A 26,680-nucleotide genomic window follows, 5' to 3' on the forward strand; every position below is an offset into this window, starting at 1 on the left:
GGGAACTGCACCGGGAGGGATGGACATGCTGCCCAGGAAACACTGGAGAGGGAGGAGGCTGGCAAAGGGACTGGCACTAGTATCAAATGAAGAATGGCTGTGAAAAGGTGAGACGTGGTCTGGAAGAAGATGGGGGCTGTGTGTGCGTGCCTGCATGCGTGTGCGTGTGAGAAACGTGAAGAGTGGACGTTCCGAGGCAGTGTATTTCAGTGGGTAAGCATGTGGATGCTATTGCCAGGAAGACCGGCGACTGGAGTGTCCAACTTGTCCCAGTATGCCAGTGGTTTTCCTGGCTTTAGCACTAAAAGTCCCGTCGTGTCATGAGTATAGTAGTATGGATTGCCCTACCTGGGACTTGCTAGCTGTTACCTAACTTCTCTGTGCCTCAGATTCCTCCTCTGTAAAATGGATCTAATGGATACCTATTTTGGCTGGGTGGGTGGCTCATGCCTGTAATTCCAGCACTTGGGGAGGCCAATGTAGGCAGATTGCTTGAGCCCCAGGAGTTCAAGACCAGCCTGGGAAACATGGCAAATTCTTGTCTCTACAAAAAAATACAAAAACCAGCCATGCATGGTGGCATACTCTTGTAGTCCCAGCATCTCGGGAGGCGGAGGTAGGAGAATCACCTGAACCTGGGAATGTCAACGCTGCAGTGAGCCGTGATGATGCTACTGCACTCCAGCCTGGGCGACAGAGCGAGACTCTGTCTCAATACCACTACTACTACTACTACTAATATCTACTTTATAGAAGTATTGTGGTTTAAACAAGAGAGTGTATAAAGGACCTAACCCAGTGCCTGGCAAAAGACATGTCCAACAAATATCATTTATTTATAATACATTATATTAGATATATAGGCTTTTTCTGGGCAGTCCCAAGTGGGGAAACTGGACCAATCTGTTTAGTGTAAGGAAAAATTTCCTCACAGATCATGGGATAGTGAATTGCCATGGTGTTCAAATACAGGCTGATGTAGGGTCTGGTTGTGAAGTGGAATGTAGAGCTAGCATCCACCTGATCCAGAAATTTCTTTTTTCGTTTGTTTGTTTGTTTGAGACATGGTCTTGCTCTGTCGCCCCAGCTGGAGAAGTTGCTCAGGCTGGCAGCATTTCTTAGTTCTCTGATACATTCAATGTCATCTCTTCTCTTTCTTTCTTTCTTTTTTTCTGAGGAGGGGAGCTAGCTTGTCAGAGAGAGCTGCACCTTTTCTTCTCATCAGGAATTCCTGTCATGGGAGGACCCCCTGGAGCTGCTTGGATAAAGACAGAGAGACACTGCAGCCGAGATTCCAGTGATCCGCGTTATGCTAATGACAGGAGTGACCGTGAATGGCTCTCTGCTGTCCTGGCTAATGGGGCTGCCTCAGGATAGGAGCTGCTAGCCCAGGGCGGCTGGACTTCCATCAGCCAGCTGCTCACCTCCCTGCACCCCAGGCTGTGGGACTAGAACAGCCCTGCTCAGGGGCTCTGCTGAGGGGCATGCGTGTGCATGCATGTGTGTGTGCGTGTGTGTGTGCACATGTATGCGTGTGCGTGCATATGTGCGGGTGCTTCCCTCCCCACCCTTTCCTTCTTGTCATTCCCCAGCCCCACCCCTTCACCCCCGCCCCACCCCCTGCCCTTTGTCCTCTAGCAGTTTAGCTGAAGACAATGTTGAGACAATTAACAGTGCCCTTTGAGGACTTGTCACTAGAAAGCTCTTTAACCCAGCCACCTGAGGTCGGGCCCCAGGCACATGACAGGGATGGAGGAGGGGTGCCAGGACCCTGCGGCAGCTGCCAGGGTAAGGCGCCGGCACCGTGTAGAAACCAGGTCGGGAGGCCTAGGTTCCTTGGACATATGGATTATCTGGACATAGCAGGGGTCATTGTTTTTCATTGTAGTTTTTCTCTCACTAGAATTTTGGTCTTGCTAACCGGCTGCAGAACCAAGATCTTAGAGGTGGGGTGCCAAGCAACACACCTGCCAACTACAGGGGCCATCACAGAAAAAATTTCCCCCGGCATGTGGCACCTTAAAGAGGGGACATCGTGTGGTGGATGGCATGTGTTAGGGTGCAGTGGGGCAGGTGGTAACCTCTCTCCTCAGCTCTTCCTACCCCAACGCTGCGCTCCTGGGAGGCCTGGGGAGTTGGTGGGGAAGGAGTTCAGCTCGATGTAAGAGCTACACAGTGGGAGGAGAGGACTAGGCAGAGGGCGGGCCCTGGGCCTCCAGGCCTGTCTCTGCCATGTCTCACAACCATCGTCTATAGCCAGACCATGCCGGGGCAGCAGGAACCCCGATGCCGAGGTGGACCCTCTCTACAATTGTGTGTACTGTGTGTGTGTGGCGGGTGGGTGTCTGCTATGTGTACTCTCGGGGCCTGCCCACCTGGCCTTCATGAGCCGGATAGTGGGGTCCCAATTGTCTCTCAAAACTCCTTTCCGTTAGCGATGAACCGGTCTTTGGTCCTCTCCAGCTCCTCTGGTTGCCACTAGAGGGCAGCAGCCCACACAATCCGGCAAGGGGAACTTTGGCGGCCGACTCCTGGCCCTACTGCCTCCTACTTCCACCTGTCTGCACCTTCCCAGCCCCTGGGGATGTGCAGGTCCCCACCGTGTGGGTGGACCACTGGGACCACAGATCCTACTAAGGATATCCTTGGCCTCAGGCATAGTGAATATGTAAGTCTGTTAGAATGAGAAGGGGAGTGGGTGAAGACAGTGGAGGGGACCAAAAGTGACCAGGGGTGGTCAGAGCCAGAACCCTAAGGTGTGTTCATTTGTTCCTGCAAGGATAAAGGCACGGGGAGAAGAGGAAAAGCCCAGGGGACCAGGCAGCCTGCAGGGAGATGAGGCAGGATCCAGCCCACTGGCCAAATGGCACCTGATGGCAAGGCAGCCAGAATCACCGTAACTGCAAAGGCAGGTGACTCAACTCAGAAAGACCAGAGAAAACATGTGGACTCCGGAGCCAGCCTGCCCGGGTTTGAGCCCTGGCTGCTTAAAATATTAGTGGTGTGACTTTGGACAAGATATTGAACCTCTAAGTGCCTTGGTTTCTTATCTGTGATGGAGACAGTAATAGTATCGCCTGTGCTAGATGTGTGTATTAAATAGGTTAGTACATACAAATCAGTTAGAACAGGTCTGACACAGAGAAAGAACACTATAAATGCTAGCAATCATTGCTTTCTGCACTTCATCTTAGCCAAAAAGCTGAAAAGCAATTTGGTCTTTGTTTTCTCAAGTAGAGATGCCGATTATGTTGAAATAACTAGTTTCCCCTAGAACCCTCTCATGAAATATATGGAATTGGTCCCCCGCCCTACAAACATTTAATGGTAACATTTGTTTTTTCTTCTTTTCTTTTTTTTTTTTCTTGAGACGGAGTTTCGCTCTTGTTGCTCCGGCTGTAGTGCAATGGCGCGATCTTGGCTCACTGCAACCTCTGCTTCCTGGGTTCAAGTGATTCTCTTGCCTCAGCCTCCTGAGTACCTGGGATTACAGGCATGTGCTACCAAGCCCGGCTAATTTTTTGTATTTTTAGTACAGACGGGGGTTTCTCCATGTTGTTCAAGCTGGTCTCGAACTCCTAACCTCAGGTGATCCGCCGGCCTCAGCTTCTCAAAGTGCTGGAATTACAGGCATGAGCCACTGCGCCTGGCCCTCGTGGAGTTTTTTTTGGAGACAAGGTCTCACTCTGTCACTCAGGCTGGAGGGCAGTGGTGCAAACATGGCTCACTGCAGGCTTGACCCCCTGGGTTCAAAGGATCCTCCCAACTGAGCCTCTCAAGTAGCTAGGACCACAAGTGTGTGCCACCATGCCCAGCTAATTTTTTTTTATTTCTTGTAGAGATGGGGTCCCACTATGTTGCCCAGGCTAGTCTTGAATTCCTGGGCTCAAGCAATCCTCCTGCCTCGGTGCCCAAATTGCTGGAATTACAGATGTGAGCCACCATGCCCAGCCACCTGTCAATATATAAATCAACAAACTGATCAGTCACCTTTGAACTTCCAAACCCTTTGACTCTTGAAATGAGTCCCTTGAATTGGGTGTGGTGGCCCTGCTATCCTTTCTTCCCTCCTTCAGGAAAGGCCTGGGTCTGCTCCCCTGGTAACTCCTTCCCTAAACACAGCCTGAGGACCCTCCCTGAGCCCCGCCCTGTCCTGTTGGGTCAGGTGGAGCTGACTTCTCACCACTTTCAGGAAATGGTGGCTTCTCTCTTCCTGCTGTTGGAGGAAATTCGAATCCTCAGCCTTACCTCTCTCAGGCTACTTTTGGCTTTAAAACTGTGGGGAAGTGAAAGTGCCCAGCCCTGGAAAAACAAGACTGGTGCGAAGGTAAAAGCACTTAACCTTTTGGGGACTCCAGTTTCCCTTATCTACAATTCTGGAGAGGGATGGAGGATATTTTTATAGTTTCCTCCTTCCCTGGGAAGATGTTTAGGGAAAAAAAAAAAAAAAGACCAATTGAGACTTTACTGGTTGGGTGTGGTGGCTCATGCTTGTAATCCCAGCACTTTGGGAGGCTGAGGCAGGTGGATCACTTGAGGCCAGCCTGGCCATCATGGTGAAACTCCATCTCTACTAAAAATACAAAAATTATCTGGGCGTGGTGGCGAATGCCTGTAATCCCAGCTGCTTGGGAGGCTGAGGCAGGAGAATCGCTTGAACCTAGGAAGCGGAGGTTGCAGTGAGCTGAGATCGTGCCACTGCACTCCAGCCTGGGCAACAGAGCAAGACTCTGTCAAATAAGTAAATAAATAAGAGAGGGGGAGAGAGAGAGAGAGAGAGAGAGAGAGAGAGAGAGAGAGAGACTTTACTGTGCCTCTACTCACTGATGCTTCTGTGTCTCCAATACAAACTCCTCAGTAGAAAAGATCTGGACATGAAGCCCCCCTATTGGAACAATTAGGGATGACCAAGTCCCATGACCCAAGGTTAGCAAACTTACCAGTAAGGCACCACTCAGTGGTTTTTCCTCACATAGGCACTGGGTAACAACAGGAAATTGGAGACATCCTAGCAGGTGCATCATATTATGAACATTTTAATTTTAAACTTCATTTATGAATAGGTAACACCTTTCCATATCTTTACATAGTTCAATGTTTTAAGGATATAAAAAGACATACAGTGGGAATGCCGTTTCCTACTCTCAAACCCCACCCCTTCTCTTCCTAGGAAGCAAGCAATATTACTGTTTTCTAATGTATCCTTCCAGAGATATTTTATAGAAAGAAATGTGTAGCCTGGGTGATGGGGCTCATGCCTGTGTTCCCAAAGTACTACTTTGGGAGGCTGTGGCAGGAGCATTGCTTGAGCCCAGGAGTTCAAGACCAGCCTGGACAGCATAGTGAGACCTCATCTGTACAAAAAATAAAAATAAAAACATCAGCCAGGTGTTATGGCATGCACTTGTAGTACCAGCTACTTGAGAGGCTGAGGTGGGAGGATCTCTTGAACCCTGGGGGTTGAGGGTGCAGTGAACTATGATCTTGTCACTGTGCTCCAGCCTGGGTGACAGAGTGAGACCCTGTCCCTCCCTGTAAAAAATGTGTATATAGATTATTTCTCCCCATTCTTTTGCTTTTTTTAAAAAATAGTCCTATATAGGTACATAAAGAACACCCTCATTGGCTTTTAGGGCTTGGTTTTATGATGTACCAAAATATACTTAACCAGTTTCTTGTCAATGAACACTTAGGTTGTTCTCAGTCTCCTACAGTGCTGCAGTGAAAAGCCTTGTAAATAAGCATATGGTGAGGCTGGGTGCAGTGGCTCACACTTGTAATCCCAGCACTTTGGGAGGCCAAGGTGGGTGGATTACTTGAGGTCAGGAGTTCGAGACCAGCCTGGCCAACATGGCGAAATCCCATCTCTACAAAAATACAAAAATTAGCTGGGTGTGGTGGCAAGCACCTGTAATCCCAACTGCTCGGGAGACTGGGGCAGGAGAATCTATTGAACCCAGGAGGCAGAGGTTGCAGTGAGCTGAAATCATGCCACTGCACTCCAGCCTGGGCAACAGAACAAGACTCCATCTCAAAAAAGAAAAAAAAAAAAAAAGCATATAGCCTTTAAGGTCTCACTCTGTCACCCAGGCTGGAGTGCAGTGGTGTGATCCTGGCTCACTGCAACCTTGAACTCCCAGGCTCAAGCAATCTCCCACCTCAGACTCCCGAGTAGCCAAGACTACAGGCACCATTGCACTTGCATAATTTCTAAATTTTTTGTAGATATGGGGTCTCACTTTGTTGTCTAGGTCAATCTCAAACTCCTAGGCTCAAGTAATCCTCCTGCCTAGGCCTCCCAAAGTGCTAGGATTATAGGTGTGAGCCACCCCACCATACCCCATACACATATCTCTCAGGCATTCTTAACTGGGGGTCCAGGGACCCCTTAGAAGTCAGCAGGTATAGAATTTAGGGAGACAAATTCAAGAAGCCTGAAAACTTGGAAGGAGAGAAGTTTCTATTTTTATCTATAACTCTCTCATATGATTAATGATATCTTGAAATATCATTTATACTAACTCCTACTTTGTCATTGTGATAGGTAGTTATTAGATTTTGTAATAGGTCTGCTTATGTCATATATTAATAAAGAAGCACATAAATTACAGAATACATTTGGTTTTCTAAAAATATTTTAATACTTGCATTTCAATATAATTGGTTTGCTTTGTAATCTTTCTTTTGTTTTGTTTTTGTTTTTTGGTTTTTTTTTTGTTGTTGTTGTTTTTGAGACGGAGTCTCGCTCTGTCTCCCAGGCTGGAGTGCAGTGGCACCATCTCGGCTCACTGCAAGCTCCGCCTCCCGGGTTCATGCCATTCTCCTGCCTCAGCCTCCCGAGTAGCTGGGACTACGGGCGCCCGCCACCATGCCCGGCTAATTTTTTTTTTTTTTTTTTGTATTTTTTAGTGGAGACAGGGTTTCACCGGGTTAGCCAGGATGGTCTCGATCTCCTGACCTTGTGATCCGCCCACCTCGGCCTCCCAAAGTGCTGGGATTACAGGCGTGAGCCACCGCGCCCGGCAACTGTAATTTTTTTTTTTTTTTTTTTTTTTGAGACAGGTTTTCATTCTGTCATCCCAGCTGCAATGCAGTGGCCCAATCATAGCTCACTGCCATTGCCATCTCCTGGACTCAAGTAATCCTCCTGCCTCAGCCCAGAGTAACTGGGACTACAGGTACACACCACCATGCCTGGCCATTTTAAAATTTTCTGTTGCCCAGGCTGGTCTTGAACTCCTGGCCTCAAGTGATTCTCCGACCTCAGCCTCCCAAAGTGCTAGGATTACAGGCATGAGCCACTGTGCCCAGCCTGCTTTGTAATCTTTTTTTTTTTTTTTTTGTCTTGAGACGGAGTCTCGCTCTGTAGCCCAGGCTGGAGTGCAGTGATGCAATCTCGGCTCACTGCAAGCTCCGCCTCCCGGGTTCACGCTATTCTCCTGCCTCAGCCTCCTGAGTAGCTGGGACTACAGGCGCCCCCCCACCACGCCTGACAAATTTTTTGTATTTTTAGTAGAGACGGGGTTTCACCGTGTTAGCCAGGGTGGGCTTTGTAATCTTATGTATTTTTTTTTTTGGAGGGGGGGAGTTATGCATAACATAAAATTTACCATTTTAACCATTTTTTACGTATACAATTCAGTGACATTAAGCACATTCACACTGTTGTGATGCCATCAGCACCAACCATCTCCAGAACTTTTTCATCTTCCCAAACTGAAACCCTGTATCCATTAAAAAGTAACTCCCCGTTCTTTGTCCCCCAGACCCTGGCAAGCACCATTTAACTTTCTGCCTATGATTTTGACTACTCTGGGTACCTCATGAGTGGAATCATACAATGTGTGTCCTTTCCTATTTGGCTTATTTCACTTAGCTTATTTCACTCATGCCTTCAGAGTTCATTGATGTTGTAGCATGTGTCAGAATTTCACTTCATTTTAAGGCTAGATAATATTCCATTGTATGTTTACAGCACTTTATGTCTATCTTTTTGTTAGCCGATGGACATTTGGGTTGCCTCCCTCTTCTGACCATTGTGAATAATGCTACGAATACTGGTGTACAAATGTCTCTGCTTTCTCAGTTCTTTTGGGTATATACTCAGAAGTAGAATTGCTAAATCATATGGTAATCGTTTTTTTAGAAATATGTATTTTTATGCATGAAAAATATGATTCTGAAATAAGCCTACTAGACTCTTGCTCTACATACTTTATTTTGCATGCCTGTCTCGGCCACTACATGGGAGACTTGTTCACAAGAACTAACCGGTTCCAGGTGCCCCTCAGGAACCCTCCCAAAGGTGTAGTAAATGCATCCAGCTCCTAGCGGACGCCCTGCGTGCCTGGCACGGGGTGAGGTGCAGGAGATACAAAGGTGCAGAACGTACCCCAAAAGAACAGCCTAGAGGGGAATTAGGCCTGAGGATGACCGATTAAAATCACTCCAACTCCTGATTGTGCCGCTTCCTAGGTGCATGACCCAGGGCAACTTCCTTTGGTCTTCCCCATCCATAAAATGATTTACGTCATCTGCTCAGATTTCCAACAAGAACACACCTCGCCTTTATCACAGAGCGTGGCATATATTAGGAATTTCAATAATTTTGTCCCTGCCACCTGCGATAGCAAGAGACAGATCTGTCCGCAACCTGCCCAGAGGCAGGTTCTGGGGAGGTTACTGGTGCGCGGTCGGGCTGCCCTGTCCGGCCCAGGACCACCTCCAGGGTGGTGCGGGAGTGCACAAGGAGCGACTGGAGGCTGCACTCCGATCCCCAGTATGGGCGCTTGGTCTCCGCCCCTGGGGACCGTCCCGCCTCCCCTCGGCTGCAGCCGTCTGCATTCGTTCCCGTCAGTGGAGCGGGGGATCCTGGTGGTCGGAGAACGCGGGGCAGCGGCGGTTGGCCCTCCTCTCCGGAGGGCGGCGCTAGCGCGGGCCTGGCCCCGGGCTGCACTCGAGCCGAGCTCCTCTCGGCGGCGGCGCACCGTCGTCCTGCGGTCCGCGGGGCGGGGGCGCGGCGGCAGCGGCGGTGGCGGCTCTGTGTCGCCGGAGCCGAAGCGCGCAGGCCCGTCCCGGCGGCCGGGGAGCGGGCGGGTGGGGCGCCATGTGGTTTATGTACCTGCTGAGCTGGCTGTCGCTCTTCATCCAGGTGGCCTTCATCACGCTAGCCGTCGGTGAGACTGCACGACCCCGCCCCGCGCGGGCTCGCGCCCCGGCATCGGTGCTCGTTGGGGGTCGCATCGAGGGGGTTTCGGAGCCACTCGTGGGGCCATTGCCCGGCGCTCCTGGCCTTCGCCGCCCCAATCCCATCCCGCCTGATCCTGCCCCTCCTGTCGAGCCTAGCAGCCCGGCCTGACCGCGGCTCCTTCCAGGTGTCACAAAGTCCGCTCCGGCAGTGCCCGGGAAAGGGTGGCTCGAATGCCCCGCCCGCGCCTGCGGACCACTAACCGCTGCGGCTCCCACTCTTCGCTGGCCTGCGGCGCGGAACTTTTCCCCAACGCTTACCGCCTCCTTTGCGCCTCTGGCCCTTCATACTTGCTGCTCTCTCCACCTTTGACACTTCCCCTCTGACTAGTTCCCATTCGGCCTCAGTTGAGATGTCATCTTCTCCGGGAAGTCCACAGGGGTTGATGGTCCAGCAGTGCGCTGTCCTTTCCCTAAAGTAGTATTTCTCACACTGAACTCGTCTGTCTGTCTCCCCCTACTGTTCCCTTTCCCTTTCCTAAGCTGGGTCGGGGAGGACCTTGTCTGTCTTGTTCAGCTGTATCCTCAGCCCAAGGACCTGGCTCATGCCAAGTGCCCAGCAGGTGTTTATTGTATACGCGAAATTCTGTTTTCTGAACCAGAGGTTAGCATTGTACTGAGGCATCAAATGCAGACTTTCATTGATTTTTATGAGATTTCTCCTTAGTTGCCCTTAGAAAGTTTTACTTCTGCAGACTTGGAAGGGCAACACATGGGATGTTTGGTTTGTTCTTGACCTTCTGGGGTCCATAAAGGGTGGATGGGGACTGGGCTGCAGGGAGAGGGGTGACCAGGATGGTGGGAATGACCCTGACTGATAGTGTCCCTGCCTCCCACCCTGCAGCGGCTGGACTCTATTACCTGGCAGAACTGATAGAAGAATACACAGTGGCCACCAGCAGGATCATAAAATACATGATCTGGGTAAGTGGCATCTTTCTCCAGGAGTCCTCCTCACTTTTTACCCTGCCTCAAAAGCAGGAAGTGTGGAGAGTTTGGCATGAATGATGAGGCCTGTGTCTCTGCTGTTTCCTGAGCATACACTCTTACCTCCTTGCCCTGAACGCTGTCTTTTGGGTCTGCACTCCTGGGCCCAGATCTTCCCTGGGCTCCTTCCCCAAGTGGCATTGTTTCACTGTAGGCCTTGTCCTCTAGTCCTTAAGGTGACAGCCAAGTGTACATTCTCTGTTGACAAGACCATGGATTAGACTTTGCTTAGCTGTCTCCTATTGTCTTTAGCCCTTTGCTCTGCTCACAGCATTTAAAACTTAGAGGAGCCATAAGACAGTTTTGAGTATATGTTTATTGCCATCTTTCTAATCGGATCAAGTGATTTGTCCTAAGAGTGGCACAGCTTCGCTGGTCTTGCTCTCCCCTGGTCTCATGGGAGACTTCTCTTACTGAAGACACCGTCGTTGCCACTGATGTCAAAGCCATAGGGGTGACTGCTCGTGGACAGACTTCCTTCAGCTGCAGGAAAGGCTGGGGGTAGGGTGCTGCTGGCGGGAAAGTGTCCACAGGCCCTCAAGTTGCCTGGTGTCAGCAGCCACTTGCACTCTGGGCATGGCCTGAGGTTGGGAGTTCACAGTGGAGACAAGACTATAGCCCTCAGCTCTGGTCCAGAGGCCCAGCTTGTGGGTGTTGGCACACGAATTAGCCCTTCATGCAGCCAACTGTCATTTGCTAAGCACTGACAACTGTAGGTCCTTATGAGTAGTGTTTTTCATACTGTAGGCGTGATTCATTATTTGGCTGTATAGTTAATTCAGTAGTTCACAATCAGCATTTTTTAAAAAAAGGAACATAAATAGAATTGAAATTTGAGCTTTGATCATATATATGTATATATGTGTTGGGGTCACAGTGTAAAATGTTTTTCTTTTTTTTTTTTTTTTTTTTGAGAGACGGAGTTTCGCTCTTATTGCCCACGCTGGAGTGCAGTGGCACAATCTTGGCTCACCACAACCTCCGCCTCCTGGGTTCAAGTGATTCTTCTGCCTCAGCCTCCCGAGTACCTGGGATTATAGGCATGTGCCACCAAGCCTGACTAATTTTGTATTTTTAGTAGAGACGGGGTTTCTCCATGTTGGTCAGGCTGGTCTTGAACTCCCAACTTCAGGTGATCTGCCTGTGCCTTGGCCTCCCAAAGTGCTGGGATTACAGGTGTGAGCCACCGCCCCTGGCAAATGTTTTTCTTACTGTGGGTTGCTGTCAAAAAGTTTGAGAAATGGGCTGAGTGCAGTGGCTCACACCTGTAATCCCAGCACTTTGGGAGGCCGTCAGAAGTTTGAGACCAACCTGGCCAACATGGCGAAACCCAGTCTATACTAAAGACACAAAAATTAGCTGGGCGTGGTGGTGCATGCCTGTAGTCCCAACTACTCAGGAGGCTGAGGCAGGATAATTGCTTGAATCCAGGAGAACGCACCACTGCACTCCAGTCTGGGTGACAGAGTAAGACTCTGTCTCAAAAAAAAAAAAAAAGTTGCCTTTTGGGAGCAGAGAATCTAGTTGGGGAGGCCAGACCTGTGAAATGAGGAGATTGAAGCATGAACCTAGTGCTGCCCAGAGTGGGCTGGGGGTTGGTGAGTCCAGGAAAGTTGCCTGGAAGAAGTGCCCTGCATTGTCTGCCTCTGGTTGTTTCAGTTCTCCACTGCTGTACTGATCGGCCTCTACATCTTTGAGCGCTTCCCCACCGGCATGATTGGAGTGGGCCTATTCACCAACCTCGTCTACTTTGGCCTCCTCCAGACCTTCCCCTTCATCATGCTGACCTCGCCTAACTTCATCCTGTCGTGTGGTGAGAGGGGACAGAGTTGGGGAGGCCCCTGAAGGGGTTGGGTGTGCCCATCTCCGTCCTGGGCACTAAAGGGGATACAGAAAAAGGAATCCAATTGTTGAAGTCCTCCAGGAATCCAGGCTAATTGGGAAGATGCAATTCTTACTGCTGAGGACTCTAGAGCCCACCTTGGCTCTAGTGAATAGAATTTGTTGGGGCTGGAGGCTCAGACAGGAGGGCTTTCCCAGAGAGGTAAGTTTGAAGGAGAGTTTGGGAAAAAAGAGGTTGTGGATTGGCTGAGGCAGGGCCCCCAACTAAGCAATTCCAGCCTCAAAAAAACCACTTGGCCAGAAAAAGCTGAAAGCCCTTCCGGTAGGCAAGCAGGCAGCTCTCCGTGCAGTCCTCTGACCCAAAGTCATGGTTAGAACTGGAGCCTCGTGGGGCTGTGAGCGCCCGGCAGACTCTGGCCTGGTGTGAATGCCAGGTGCGGCTGCAGCTTCTCATCTCATTCTCACTGGTTGCCGCTGCCTCGGGCTTGAGCCTGGATGTGGAGGACCCAGTCTTCTTGGCGTTGCCCTGCCACCGCTTTCTGACCCTGGGGAATCGTTGGCCCTCTCTGGGCCTTAGCTTCTCCATCTGTTCAGAGAGGATGTTTCTGAAAGAACTGTTGGGAGACTCAGTGGACATATAGTAGGTGCGTATAGATATTTACAGATATTCCTGGAAAAGGCTCCGGAAAGTATTTTGGTTGCCAAGATTACCATTGCTCCTGTTCATCATTACTGGCTACCCCAGCTTTCAGTCAGGGTATCAGGTGGAGTTAGGGGATTTCTTAGAGTGACTTTTCTATTTCTATGAGAGAGCCTGGAGAGTGAATATTATCCACACAAAGGGCATATTGTTAAAGCCAAAACTGGTTTCTTCCTTGGATGTTGGTGTGATTTCACCAAAGAATTTGTTCAGCAGAGGTTTGTTTAGGGAGCCCGTCCATGGAGACCAGGTGCCTCTGTCCTAGGGAAGAAGTCCTGCCCCCAGCCCCTCAGCAGCAGGCTCCCCTGACTTCATTCCCTTGATCTGCCTTTTGATGTCTAAAAGAGTTTTTCCAAAAGATCTTGTGGGCACCAGGCACTATCCTACCTCCCATTATCTCTTAGCCCTAGAGTGTGGCTAGGCATAGCAGAACTGTAGTCTTTGCCTTAGAATGGGAGAGGCAGGAGAGAAGAAAGGAGACATGGGAATTGCTGTGAGGTGTGTTTGAGGGGACAGTCAGTTTCAGGCGACATGTTCTTTCTGGTGCCTGCCCTTCACCTCACCATGGGAACAGGCAGGGATGACTGTCTCTTGAGCAGCCTGTGTCTAGGATATGCACACGTGCCCTCTTTTATAAACTCAGTTGCACACCAAGGAGGGGTGGCTGTGTGTGCGTGTGTGTGTGTGTGTCTAGAACGTATCAGTTCACGCCGGTATGCCTTACCTGGGGACAGGATGGGGAAAGACCTGCTCCCGCAGAATGCTGAGGAACCTGAAGACTGTACCTCAAAGCATCTAGCAAGTCTTGCCCTTTTATTCCTGAGGAGCGAGAGCCTTTTTATTTGAGCAGGACTTCTCCCTGCTGCCCAGTTTGGAGTAGAGCCTCTTAGGGGCATCTAATCTGCACACCCGTGATTTCTCCCCACCTGTCACTGTGGGAGAGCTTTCTTTAGCACTCACATCCACTAAAAACGAGGTTCATTATCATGATGCTTTGGATTATGTAACATAGAAGTCTCATTTTTATAACATGCAAAGAGCTTTGTTACCTTCTAATTTTACTTGGAATGCCCTGTGCAGTGGGGCAGGTTGAGGCTCATTCTCCCATTGTAGCAGATGGGAAACAGTTCTAGGCAGTAGCCTACTCTGAGTTGAGTGTAAAGTCAGGCCTAAAACTCCGTGGAGGCTCCCAACTTCTGAGGGCCTTGTGAAGTTAAAAGTACAGTTTTCTATTATTCCCCTTAAACTGACTGACTCTTCATTCCCTCAACAGGACTAGTGGTGGTGAATCATTACCTAGCATTTCAGTTTTTTGCAGAAGAATATTATCCCTTCTCAGAGGTAAGAGGTGTCCAGCACATTCAGCTGTTAACAGGGACAGGGTAGTAAAAGGGAACTTGCATGGTTTACTTTGTGAACTTAGCTATGATTTGAAACTGAATCTGTTCAAGGATTACATGTTTGAAAAAAAACAAAACATAGATAGTTTGAGAAAGCAGTGTGGATGGGGACAGAATGTGCCCCTTTGTCTGAGGCGGGGAGGACACTGCTCTTCCTCAGTGAGTCCTTTGGGTCCCCCTGGAGGGGTCATCCTGAGGTCAGGAAGGGGCACTAGGGTGACCTTCTCCGACACAGTCCTTACAGGGCTGGGATGGACTGCACCCCTGAGCCCCAGCTTTTCCCAGTGGCTGCCAAAGTTTTCTTCTCTCATGATTTCTCCACACCCTCCTGCTCCAGTTTGAACCTCTGGGAAGAGCAAGGTCACTTCTTTGGGGAGTGTGGGTCAGTCATTCATGGCTTAGGACTTCGTCTGCCTCCTTCAGTCCAGGGGAGTTGCTTGTCCTAGTGACCAAGATGTGGGGCTTGTGGCCACATTCAGTCATCTTCAGCCTCCACCTTTCCCCACAGAAGGATTTCTATGTCTGAGGGTGGCGTTCCCTGCTTCCCAGGCCTGGGCCCCCTTTGGAGATCAGGTGTGGCCCCCTGTGCACTCTTGACCGACACAGTGACCACACCTAGCCTACTCTTGGCACCTCCGGGACACCCTCTTCTCAGTCTCTCTTGTTGCCAGGTCCTGGCCTATTTCACTTTCTGCCTGTGGATAATTCCGTTTGCGTTTTTTGTGTCACTTTCGGCTGGGGAGAATGTCCTGCCCTCTACCATGCAGCCAGGAGGTGAGAAGGGATTTGTAAGGGGCCGAGGTGGGAGCAAGCCAGCAAGCCCTGGGTTGGCAGGGATCCACTGAGGGAACCGGAGTCCAGCCCTGTGTTGGAGACACCTGGGCTCGGGGTTGGGAGAGCCGTATTCACACACACACTCACACACACTTTCTCTCTCTCTCTCTGTCTCTCTCTCTCTCTCTCTCTCTCATATTCTTGCCTGTGTCTCCACAGATGATGTCGTCTCCAATTATTTCACCAAAGGCAAGCGGGGCAAACGCTTAGGGATCCTGGTTGTCTTCTCCTTCATCAAAGAGGCCATTCTACCCAGTCGTCAGAAGATATACTGACCCCGATGCGGGCAGGATGTGGGGGCAAGATCAGGAGAGTCAGGCCCCTGGGCCTCTATGCCAGGTGGGGACCGGAAGTCGGGAAGGCACCTACCACCTGCCCTGGCTTTTCTCCCCTCAACTCTGAAGCCCCATCCCCACCCTCCTTGGGGGGCTCAGCTTGGCTCAGATCTGATGCTGCAAGAGGCTGTAACCTCAAAGGGCACCAAGGAGGGTGGCAGAGCCTACTTAGCCAGGAGGCTGAGATCCCTCAGCCCTCCCCTGTCCCTTCCAAGGTGGGTCAGGAGGTTCTGGCCTAGCTGGGGCAGGCAGGGCAGGGTCTGTGAAGCTGAAGAGCAGATGGTGACAAGTTCTCTGGGCAGGTGGCCATGGGGAGGGGCCATGGCTTGGCATGTCCAACAGAAATAGTTTTTGCTGTTGAACTGTGATTTCTCTCCAAGTACGGATTTCCGTTTGAATAAAGCTTCTAGGTGGCACTGTTTGCCTTAATACCCTGACAGTTCATCTTCCTTTCTTCCTGCTAACCTTCTGCCCTGGACTGGACTCACTTTTCTGCTCCAGGGATTCCTTTTCTGGGTCTGGGTCTTGCCCTTCCCAAGGGACTGTTCTTGTGGCCCTTAATGGGAAGGGGGCAGGGGTGAGGAACTGAGCCTGCTCAAGGAGTGGGAAGTGGGGCTATAGGCAGCCTCTCTGATGCACTCTCTTCCATCTCTTTCCCCAAGGCTCCGTGACTGTCAAACTGGGAGTAGGAGAGGGGACAATTTAGGACTGGGTTAGATTTTCAGAAGAACATCTACAATATCCTATTTATAGATCTTCCTCTGGGAAAAGGAGTGGTTTCTGGCTGAATACTATCTTAGGCTCAAGGAGAAACGAAATAAAAATTAGCTTCCAGGCAGCCTGTTTTTAAAGAAATGGGACTAATGGGAGAAGCTGTTTGTCACTCTAAGAGCATCCAAGGCCTGGCCCTCTTCTGTGCACTCTTGGCTCCTGGGGAGATATATCTGCCTTCTAAGAAGGCAGGCCAGGTCTTGGGCACAGACCTGCATTTGTTGACCTTATACTCCAACTACAGTGCCTTGCAAGTGCTCAACAGTACATATTGGAATGAAGTCCCCCGTGAGAGCCATTTCTGGCCATGTTCTATACCTCAAAGTGAGGCCGGCAGGTACAGAGACGAACTGTACACATGTGATACCTTTAAGCCACTGGAAAAACCCCCGTGCTTGAAAATATTTCCTCTATATCATGCCTGAAGTTCCATCATAGCCCTTCATTTCCTTGGCTTTAGCATGTACCTTCTCTTAAGAATACCAGCTTTCCCCTTTCCCTGAGAGGAAGAGCACATGTTGGTCTTCTCTCAGTGTGAACGAGGTTGCCAGGCCCTTTTCTCCTATGCAGACCAGAATAGACAAGGCAGGGGACACTGGCGGCCTGCGTTATCCTCCCATTGGACTGATAGCTGGCCCTACTCTCCTCCCTCTGCTGCTTGGTTCTTCACCTTGATGATGTGGCTTCGCCCCCTCCACTCTACTGCCAGTGTTCTCCCAGAGGTTGCTAAATCCAGCAGACCCCTTTCCTATCTTACTAGATCTAGGCAGCATTTGACATGGCTGATCACCCCTTGCTTCTTGGATGACACTTCCCTGGCACCTCTGTGGCTAGTTGTCCTCCTACCTCTCTGGCTGTTCCTTTCAGGCTCCTGTGCAGGCTTCTCCACTTGCCCATGCACAGTAGGGTCTTTCAGGGTTCTGCTGTGGGCTCCCTAGGGAAGCCCATCCATCTGGATGGTTTCAAGGACTGTGAGGAATTTAGTGTTGACCTCCAGCCCCAACATCCTTCCTGATCACCTGAATCACAGTTTTGCTGCCTTCTGTGTGCACAGACAATTCAGGTCCACAGCCCGGATGGTACTTGCTGTCTTCTGTGAACCTGCCCCTTCTGGGTACTTCCCTTGGCCCCGAGATCACTCAGGAGCCAGACAGGAAACTTCTATTCCTGTTTTCTCTTTCTGCCCACCACATCCAGTCTCTCAAAACGGTCAGGTCTACCTGAACATCTTGATTTGAGCCACTCCCACTGTCATCATCTTTCACCTGGATTATCGTGACAGCCTCCTATTGCTTCTCTATCCCGTAGCCAGAGCTGTCTTCCTAAAATGCATTGCATAGTTGATCAAGTCACTCTCTGGCCTAAAACCTTCCATGGCTCCCTGCTGCCCTCAGGATAAAGTCTGGACCCCTCAGCATGGCTTGTGAGACTCATGGTGTCCTGGTCCCTGCTCACCTCTCTAGTTTCATCACTTGTCTTCTTGCATTCTGGGTCCCAGCCTCCTGTATCCAGAGATGCAGTGGCTCTCCGTTGCCACTCTGATTCCTCCTTTCTTTTGGCCACAGAGAAAGGGTACTTTCTCTGTCAAATCTCAACTTAGACTTGACTTCCTCCGAGGAGCTTTGACTATACCCTCTCCTCCTGACCCCCACCCTGGCATACTACACAGATCACTCTGGGCTTACTTGCCTGCCTAATGGTCATCTCCCCACTAGACTGTAAGCTCCTTGAGGGCAAGGATTGTGCTGGAATTTTTGTATTAACAGTGCCTGGCTTGGTGCCTGGCACCTAGAAAGCACTCAATAAATGTTTGTTTAATGAATGAATTGTAGTGATGTGTACAAAGAGATACATGGGAGCCAGTTAACTTCCTGGAGGAAGTACAAGTGCTTTCATAGACTGGGATGGAAACCACACATCCCTCCCCTCCCTGGATGTGCTGCCCATGCCTCCCTGAACTGCTGGGAATAAGAACCTCAGTGGCTGCTGGGAATAAGGATGGCAGCCCATAGTAGCAGGGAAGCCCGTGCCAGGGGGACATATTAGCTGTCCTCCACCCCATTCTGGGTCTCAGCTTAGAGCCTGCAGCAGGAAGGGCTTAATCTGAACAAGAAACAGAATTTCCCAGTGGGTCCTTCCATCCTGGAAGCCTGGGCCCTTTGGGGTGGGAGGGCAGTGGGTGCCAAAATATGACAACTTTTACAATGCCAAGGTGAAGGATAGCAACTGACCCCCTACTCTGAACCTAACTTGGATTTCCTGGGGGTGTGCCAAGAGATTTCTTTGCAGAGAGAAAGGAGGCCTGGGGTCTGGGCTCTTGATTGGGAAGGGGGACTCCTGTTCTCGAACTTGGGAGTGGGAAGCCCATAGGCACCCCTCCCCCTTTCCTGGCCACCCACAATGCAAATCGCCACACGTCAGCCTTCACTGGGCTGCCTCAGGGGGAGAGGTAGCAATGATAACTTTATGGGTTGATTTGTGGGGAGGGCAGGGCAGGGAGTCCTTGATGGGATCGCACAGCTGCCAGGAAGGCTTCATCAAATGTGTCACGCAGGTTCATGGCCAGAGTGTCGGTCCAGAAGGTGTCGTCACCCAGGTGCCGCTTCCTGGGCACTTCCCTCATGCTGATGGGGTAAAAGCCCTGGGGCACCTTCATTCTGTACGGCCGCACATGTGGATACAGCATGCGAAGCAGCACCTCAAAAGGGAGCCGCGGCACTGGCGCCACCCAGTGGCCGTCCACTGTGTGCAGCCACGCACCGCCGTGCCGGTCTGGTCTCACCTCCAGGAAGCTGCTGAAGTCGTGCTCCGGGCTGGGGTCTGGATGCACGCCCAGGCGGATGCCTTGCGAGTGGCTGATCTTGGTGGTGGGGGGTCTGGCAGGGTTGTTGCTAACATTCCACATCGTGGGCCGCTTGATCGTGGACTTCCTGTAGATGGGCTTGGGCATCTCCGTGGGCTGTGGAATGCATTGCAGGCGCGCCTCCACAGAGGGGTGGAAGCTGCTGGAACACTGCGATCCCCGTTGCTCTGGGGTCTTGGAGAGGGCGGTGGCCCGGGCTTGCTTGGTATTAGAGACCAGAGAGTGGCCTGGGTGCAGCTTGCCGTGTAGCCACTTTCTGATAGCAGCTTCCCTGAGAATTTTGTGCTCTTTCTGCAACAACAGAGGGTACAAGAGAGTCATGGAGGCCTGCTGCCCTCTGCTTCTGTGCAAGGAGGCCCTGTGGCTGTAGCTTTTGGAAACCACGGTCTGAGGGATGAGGGAAACTCTGACTCTGATGGGAGTAACACCTACCTTACGGAAGCCAGCGTTCCGATGGGGGAGACAACTTTTTCCATAAGGGTGCCCCCGGGCTGAGTGGGGAGACAAAGCATCTCTCCCAAAGGGGAGATCTCCAATCTGATGGGAGAGAGATAGCCTCTGCCCTAGGTGAGGCTCCAACTTGACATGGGAGACACAGTCCCTGCCCTAGGGAAAACCTCAAGTCTTACAGAAAGACAAGTCCCCACTTCTCTAAAGGAATCTGCAGTCTGATAGTAGAGACATGTCCTGTCATAAGAGAGTCTCTGGTGTGAAGGGGGAAAAGGCAAATGGGAAGTGCACACTGCATCCTTGACCCTGGAAGGAGAAAGCAGAAAGGACCAGATGGCCTGATGTGGACACACTTCTTGGAAGTGAGAAGTCATGCAGGGAGGATACAATTGGCTGGCTCTCTAGGCCCGGTGGCAGCAGCTCAATCTAGCTCTCTCCTTGCCTCCACTGCAGCCTTCCATATGTTGTCATAGAACCTCCCCCACCGCCATTGTCTCACTATCTCACTCCCAGACTGTTGCTAAGCAGTCAGAGGCTTTGGAGATTGACCCAGCTCCAGACACAGGCTCTGATTAAGCTAAGCCAATCATAATAATTCCATCAGACCTTGCCCCAGACCTAAGTCAGTCAGCATATGGCTTTCCTTTAGTTGTAGCTATAGAAACGAGAATGGACCCTTGATCGAATTGAGGGCATAAGAGATGAGGGGAGATGCAAGGAGCTTCTGGAAAAGGTTAGAGCTACAGAAAACAGATGGGCCTTGCCTCCTCTGGACAGTGTGTGACTCTGAGGACTAGTGACCCCGGCATTAGAGGAGGATAGGGCTGAGAACTGGAGAGAAATGGAGCTGAAACAGACCTGATGTGCTGGAGTCAGCAGCCTCAAAGCCCACCCCACTTCAGGATTCACTTAAGATTCCCAGTATCTTCTGAGTTTTCTGGGTTTTGCACCCTATGTAATTTCACCTGCTTAAAATCCCCTTTCTTACCCAGCCAAGGTCCTTCACTGATGTGGGCCCCTGCCAAATCTTGGCAGCCTCCAACTTACATCTGATCCCCAGCTGCTCTGAGTTTTCAGTTCTCTGCATACATCATGTTCCCAGGTGCCTCTATGCCTTCCCATGCGCTGCTCCTTATGCCTCGTCAGCCCTTCCCTCCTTCTTCATATAGCTAACTGCTGCGCATCCTTCAAGACTCCTCTTAAGCATCATGCCTCCTGACACCCTCCTGGACCCTCTTCTCCTTGATGGGGCTGTAACCTGCCTCCTCTGCTAGACTCTAAGCTCCTTGAGCATGGGGACCACATATTGTTCATCTTTGGACCTGAGGGTCTAGTAGGTTTCTAGCACAGAGTGAATGCCCAGTGCCTGCTGGAAGGAAGGGTGGATTTTTTTAACCAGAATGTGAGCTCCAGTTACCTGCAGGGCCTTGGTCTCATTGAAGGTTCTTATCCTGAAAGAGGCAGTGCACTAAGAGGGGCCCGGAAATACTTGTGAATTTAAGCTTGCTTAAATTGGCTTTCTAACACAGGATAAGACTTTTGACCAAAAGACTGGCTTATTTAAAAGTGGAATTTCAGAGTACAGGGTGGGAGTACAGGCAAAAGGGTGACTCTTTCAGGGTGGGAGTGCTTCTAGCCACTTTTCCACAGTATGTGGGTCACTGCCCCTCTGCTCACATGCCTGGATAGCAGCTGGCACCCGGCTCCCCGCACCCCCCCCCCCCCCCCCGCCCCTTCCCCACTTACTTGATACTCAATCAGGTAGTTGTACTCCATGAGGGCCAGCTGGCTCTTGAGTGTCTTCATCTTTCTCATCTCACAGGCAAAGTCCTTCTTGTCCTTTTTCCACATGGCATCCTTCAAGAACCTGGTGCCAAGGTCGGGACAGGGGTGTCATCCCACAGTGACAGAGCTTCCACCTGGGCTGGGAAGACTGGCTGCTGCTGAGGGCTTGGATGGGGATGAGGGGAGTGGCCAGAGGGAGATGAGCAAGATGAGCCATCCCCATTGCCTGGGGCCCTCTGGCTCCCTACTTCTTTAGGTGAAAGAGGAAAGTCCTTGATGACATGGTCACCGCCCTCCTGCTGAGGCTGGTCACCTTTCCTGCCTCAGGGCAGGAAAGGAGGGCAGTGATCAACCCAGAGGGCAGGGGACCTGGGCAGACTTACCCCCGAGCCTAGGTGATGAGGTGATTGCCTCATTCAAAATATCCTGGGCAGTAGACGCTTCCTCCAGCTGTCTGGCATCCCAACCCTCCCCTTAAAGGCTCAGCTATGGTGAGGGCTCTAGGGAAAAGGCTGGGGGAGGGGAAGGGGTGGGCAGGCTCTAGGTGGTTCTCACACTCTCACCGGGCACAGGCACGGTGGTTCCATATTTTGCAGAAGTCAATGGGTTTGTAGCCCATGGCATCTTGGGCGTGGACGTTGGCGCCACTCTGTACCAGGACCTTCACACAGTCCAGCAGGCCCTCACGGACTGCCAGGTGCAGGGGCGTGCAGCCGTTGCATGTCTGACTGTGGAAGGCCCCGCCAATGGGGATGACAGCAGAAACGAAAGACAAAGAGCATCTGCCCATCAGATAGATGGACACACCAGTTTCCAAGCCCTGCTCTACCATCTGTCCACTGGGTGACCCTAGCTATGTCTCTCCCTTGCAGCACCTCAATTTCCTTTACTGTAGAGGGAGGAATTGGACTAAGTGAACAGTAAAAATCTGATTTTAGGAGGTATGTGACAGTTAAGAACTGCTGGAAGGAGAGCTGGCTTGGTTCAGAGACCACTAACCTCATCTACTCTTAAACCAACCAGCCCCCTGCCCTTTCCCCATGTCTCATCAGATTCCCTGTGCCCACAAGATCTACATGACCTGGGCCTAACCTCCTCGATTTATCCTTTGACCTTGCCCACTCTTTCCCAACACATGATGTTACCTCTACCTGGAACACTTCCCTGGCTCTTTGCATGTCTGGCTCACTCTGTCTTCAGGTTGCAATTTAATGTCACCTCCTTAGAGGTGATTGCTTCATCCAAAATAGATCCTCCCCCTACCTGCTTTACCACCTACCCCATCACCTTGTTTATTTTTTTCATAACCACTTCCCATGCTCTGTCAAGATTTTCTTCATTTATTTGTTTGCTAATTTACTCTCTGCTCCTGCACTAGAATGTCAGCTTCGTGAGGAGAGGGAGCATTTCTGTGACTAGCGTAGTGCTTGGCACATAGTGCATGCTTGATACTTTGAATGAATGCAGTCTCCTGTATGCCATGCACTTTTCAGTGATCACAGTAGTCCCATGTGATAGGCACTGCCATTCTCCCAAGTTTCAGTTGAAGACACTGAGACAGAGGTTCCCAAACTTAGCTGCAAGTTAGAAGCACCTGGGGATCTTTTCTGACTTCCAAAGCCCAGGTCACACCACAGACCCATTAAATTATAACCTTTGGATTGCAACACTGGTGTTTATATTTTTTAATTTTAATTTTTTTTTTTTTTTTTTTTTGAGACTGAGTCTCACTCTGTCGCCTAGGTTGGTGTGCAGCGGCGCAATCTCAGCTCACTGCAAGCTCCGCCTCCCGGGTTCACGCCATTCTCCCGCCTCAGCCTCCCGAGTAGCTGGGACAACAGGCGCTCACTACCACACCTGGCTAACTTTTTTGTATTTTTAGTAGAGACGGGGTTTCACTGTGTTAGCCAGGATGGTCTTGATCTTCTGACCTTGTGATCCGCCCGCCTTAGCCTCCAAAAGTGCTGGGATTACAGCCGTGAGCCACCGCGCCCGGCCTAATTTTTTTTATTTTTTATTTTTTGAGATGGGAGTCTTGCTCTATGGCCAGGCTGGAGTGCATTGGTGCAATCTCAGCTCACTGCAACCTCCGCCTCCTGAATTCAAGCGATTCTCCTGCCTCAGCCTCCTGAGTAGCTGGGACTACGCCACCACACCACCCGGCCAGGTGTTCATATTTTTTGAGCTCCCTAGGTAATTCCAATGTACACCTAAGTTTGGGAGCCAAAGCACTGGGGCTTAGAGGTTGAGTGACTTGCCTAAGGTCCCGCTGTCTGCTAGCAAGTTGCAGAGCTGGGATGTAGACTAGGTCTGTTAAAGGCCAATCTCTCTCTCTCTTTTTTTTTTTTTTTTGAGACAGAGTCTCACTCTTGTTGCCCAGGCTGGAGTGCAATGGTGTGATCTCGGCTCACCGCAACCTCCACCTCCCGGGTTCAAGCAATTACCTGCCTCAGCCTCCCGAGTAGCTGGGATTATAGGCATGTACCTCCATGCCCGGCTAATTTTGTATTTTAGTAGAGACAGGGTTTCTCCATGTTGGTCAGGCTGGTGTCCAACTCCCGACCTCAGGTGATCCGCCCGCTTCAGCCTTCCAAAGTGCTGGGATTACAGGCATGAGCCACCACGCCCGGCTAAAGCCCAGTCTCTTTACTACACCATGTGGATTCCTGACTGCTTTATGTGGGACCCAATCCTTGTCACCTCCAGCAGCCCCTCTGCTTGTCCTGCATGGATTTGCCTGCCTGGAGGTGGGGCTGTGCCTGTGCCTGAAGTATCCCTCCTGAAGCAGGCTGGACTCACGCATTGAGGGCTGCGCCTTTCTCCAGCAGGTAGTAGATGCAGGGGAGGGCCACGGTGGTGTTGTCCTTGTGGATGACGAGGTGCAGGGGGGTCTGGCTATTGTTGGTCAGCAGGTTCACGGGAAACTTGTACTCCTCTACCAGGACCTGCAGGCATGCAAGCTTGCCCCGTTGGGCTGCGAAGTGGATGGCAGTGAAGCCCTGTGAGGTCCAGAGCAGGCAGGATGAGGCTGAGTGGGGTTGAGGTCCCAGGGTCCACAATTTATATAAATTTATTGGGGTTACCTTCACTGTCTTTCCTGTGTCCCCAGGAATGCTCACATCCTTTTGTTAATTAACCAGTGTGTGTTCATCAGCCCACCCAACCTCCCTGCCCCCAAAATGGTCCTTCCACAGCCAGAAGATGAGTTAAATTAGGAGGCTTTACCCAGAAAAGGACATCTTCTCCAGGTGACCACTCTGAGCAGGGTAGCGGGAGAGGGACCTCAGTCTTTGCCCCCACACTCAAGACCTCACCTTGTAGTCGGTGGGGATTTCCCTGAGGCTCTGGTTCAGACAGAACCGCAGCCATTCCACGTTGCCCACGGCCGCCGCGAACAGCTGGTAGTAGCTCCGGATCGCCGTCTGGTCGATCGTGGTCTGGTCGGACTCCTCGCTGGGGCTGGGATCAACGTGGGGTGCGGTGAGCGAGGCAGGGCGGTGTGGCAAGGCGAGGGCAGTCGCCTGCGCACGGAGGTGGTCGGCGAGGTAGGGCAGGGGCTGGCTGGTGGGCGGGGCAGTGGGGAAGCGACTCTGGGCCAGGGCCCGGGCACCTCTCGGGAGGCGATCCTTGGCCCCCGCCTGGCTCTCCGGGCTTCTCTGGCCGCAGCCTCCGCCCCCGCCCTCTCCAGGCCCTGCCCACCAGGGAGGCGCTGGGCCGGGTTCTCGCGCCTGGCAGCCTGGACACCTTCTCCCGCTACCCACCTGGGCTGCTTGGACTCCGCATCAGTCCAGGTGGCCTTCAAGGAGACTTTGTTCGCCCGCTGCATGGAGCCATGTGGAGCTGGCTGCGGCCGAGCACCTCTCCCTTCTCCCCTTTCTGAGTGCCAGCTTCCCGAGCCTGCCCGCCGAGCGGTGCTGCCCGCGGAGGCCATCGCGGGGCTGGAACTTGAACCCGGGCCAGGCGGGCTGCTCACCCACCCGCTGGCGCCCCGTCCCCGGGGGGCGGCTCCTCGCCCGCTGGCCGCAGTTTCCCTTCCAGGCCGCTAGGGTTCGGCCGCCTCTCTAGCTAGAGGGGCAGAGCCCGGGCGCCTCCGGGGACCCTGCCCGCCTGCCGCTCCCAACCCGCCGCTCTGCTCCCGGACTGAGCCAAAACCCCCACCCAACCTCCCAGTCCTGCTGTCCAGGAAACTCAGCATCAAACACACAAACAACAAAGACACTTAGCTTTTGTTTCCGATTATCAAACTAATAAGTAGAAAACAGAAATGTTCAATGTGGAAATTAAAAATTACCATCCCACCACCCACAGAAATCATGGTTTATTGCAATATATATGCATATCATGACTATTTTTTGTATCTCTTTTCGTTTATTAATAGCATTATATTATGAGCTAGCGCCGATTGTCACTCCACATACTAAATGTACATTATGATGCAACCACAGCCCAGCATCATAATGGATGTGCCATTGTTTCACATGAGCTGCGGGGAACGAAATGGCTCAACTCTGGTTGTTTTCTTAGAATGGATTCCTGGGGGCTGGGCGCGGTGGCTCAAGCCTGTAATCCCAGCACTTTGGGAGGCCGAGACGGGCGGATCACGAGGTCAGGAGATCGAGACCATCCTGGCTGACACGGTGAAACCCCGTCTCTACTAAAAAATACAAAAAACTAGCCGGGCGAGGTGGTGGGCGCCTGTGGTCCCAGCTACTCGGGAGGCTGAGGCAGGAGAATGGCGTGAACCCGGGAGGCGGAGCTTGCAGTGAGCTGAGATCCAGCCACTGCACTCCAGCCTGGGCAGCAGAGCGAGACTCCATCTCAAAAAAAAAAAAACAACATGTATATGATTGTTTTGTTGGGCCTATAATGTATAGAAATGTAATCTATTTGACAATAACAACACAAATGAGGTGGGCGAGAGCAAAGCTGTATTGGAGTAAAGACGTAACAGCAGTTGGTAACTCATATCCATGAGAACAAATAACAAGAACCAGAAATAGTAAGTTAGAAGATTAATATAATACAGTCTATAAATATGTATTTACTATACTTCTCCCCGTCTTTAAATGACATAAAACTATACAAAGCAATAATTATAACAATGTATTATTTGCATATTATATATGCACTATGTATAACAATAGCACAAAAAGTTAGAAAAGGGAATTGAGTAATAGAAGAATAATGTTTCAGTGTCTCACCAGAATTAATTTAGTATAAATCTGAAATAGATTCTGATAAGCTAAAATGAATATAGTAAGCCCTAGAGCAACCACTAAGAAAACAACTGAAAAAAACAGAATGAAAAATGATTGAAGGAATTAAAATGTTACATTATGAAATATTCACTTAATGCAAAAGAAAGATTAAAGGAGAAACAGGAATGAAAAAGACATGACATATACAGAAAATGAAAAGTAATGGAGTCAGAAATAAATAAAACAAAAGGAAAAGAAAAGAAAAGTAA

The 26,680-nt window shown here is 51.0% G+C and overlaps 2 protein-coding genes across 4 annotated transcripts; one reads left to right on the forward strand and one right to left on the reverse strand.

Annotated features, from left to right (window-relative positions):
• The first annotated feature begins 1,767 nt into the window (after positions 1-1,767).
• Positions 1,768-17,937, forward strand: TEX261 (testis expressed 261). 3 transcript variants are annotated; one of them, XM_077958423.1, is made up of 6 exons: positions 1,768-1,788; positions 10,091-10,170; positions 11,893-12,046; positions 14,049-14,116; positions 14,847-14,949; positions 15,169-17,937. In XM_077958423.1, exons 2-6 carry the CDS (start codon positions 10,162-10,164, stop codon positions 15,282-15,284), a joined length of 450 nt encoding a protein of 149 aa, XP_077814549.1. In that variant the 5' UTR covers positions 1,768-1,788; positions 10,091-10,161; the 3' UTR covers positions 15,285-17,937.
• A 601-nt stretch (positions 17,938-18,538) lies between these two features.
• On the reverse strand, positions 18,539-25,241 carry ANKRD53 (ankyrin repeat domain 53). Its single transcript, XM_001101292.5, has 6 exons — positions 24,975-25,241; positions 24,528-24,774; positions 24,013-24,212; positions 21,777-21,941; positions 21,175-21,295; positions 18,539-19,269 (listed from the first exon to the last, which is right to left on the reverse strand). The coding sequence occupies exons 1-6, from the start codon at positions 25,142-25,144 to the stop codon at positions 18,580-18,582; spliced, it is 1,593 nt and encodes a 530-aa protein (XP_001101292.3). The 5' UTR covers positions 25,145-25,241; the 3' UTR covers positions 18,539-18,579.
• Between the last annotated feature and the right edge of the window lie 1,439 nt (positions 25,242-26,680).

This window comes from Macaca mulatta, chromosome 13 (genome assembly GCF_049350105.2).
Source record: "Macaca mulatta isolate MMU2019108-1 chromosome 13, T2T-MMU8v2.0, whole genome shotgun sequence".
Classification (NCBI taxonomy): Eukaryota; Metazoa; Chordata; class Mammalia; order Primates; family Cercopithecidae; genus Macaca; species Macaca mulatta.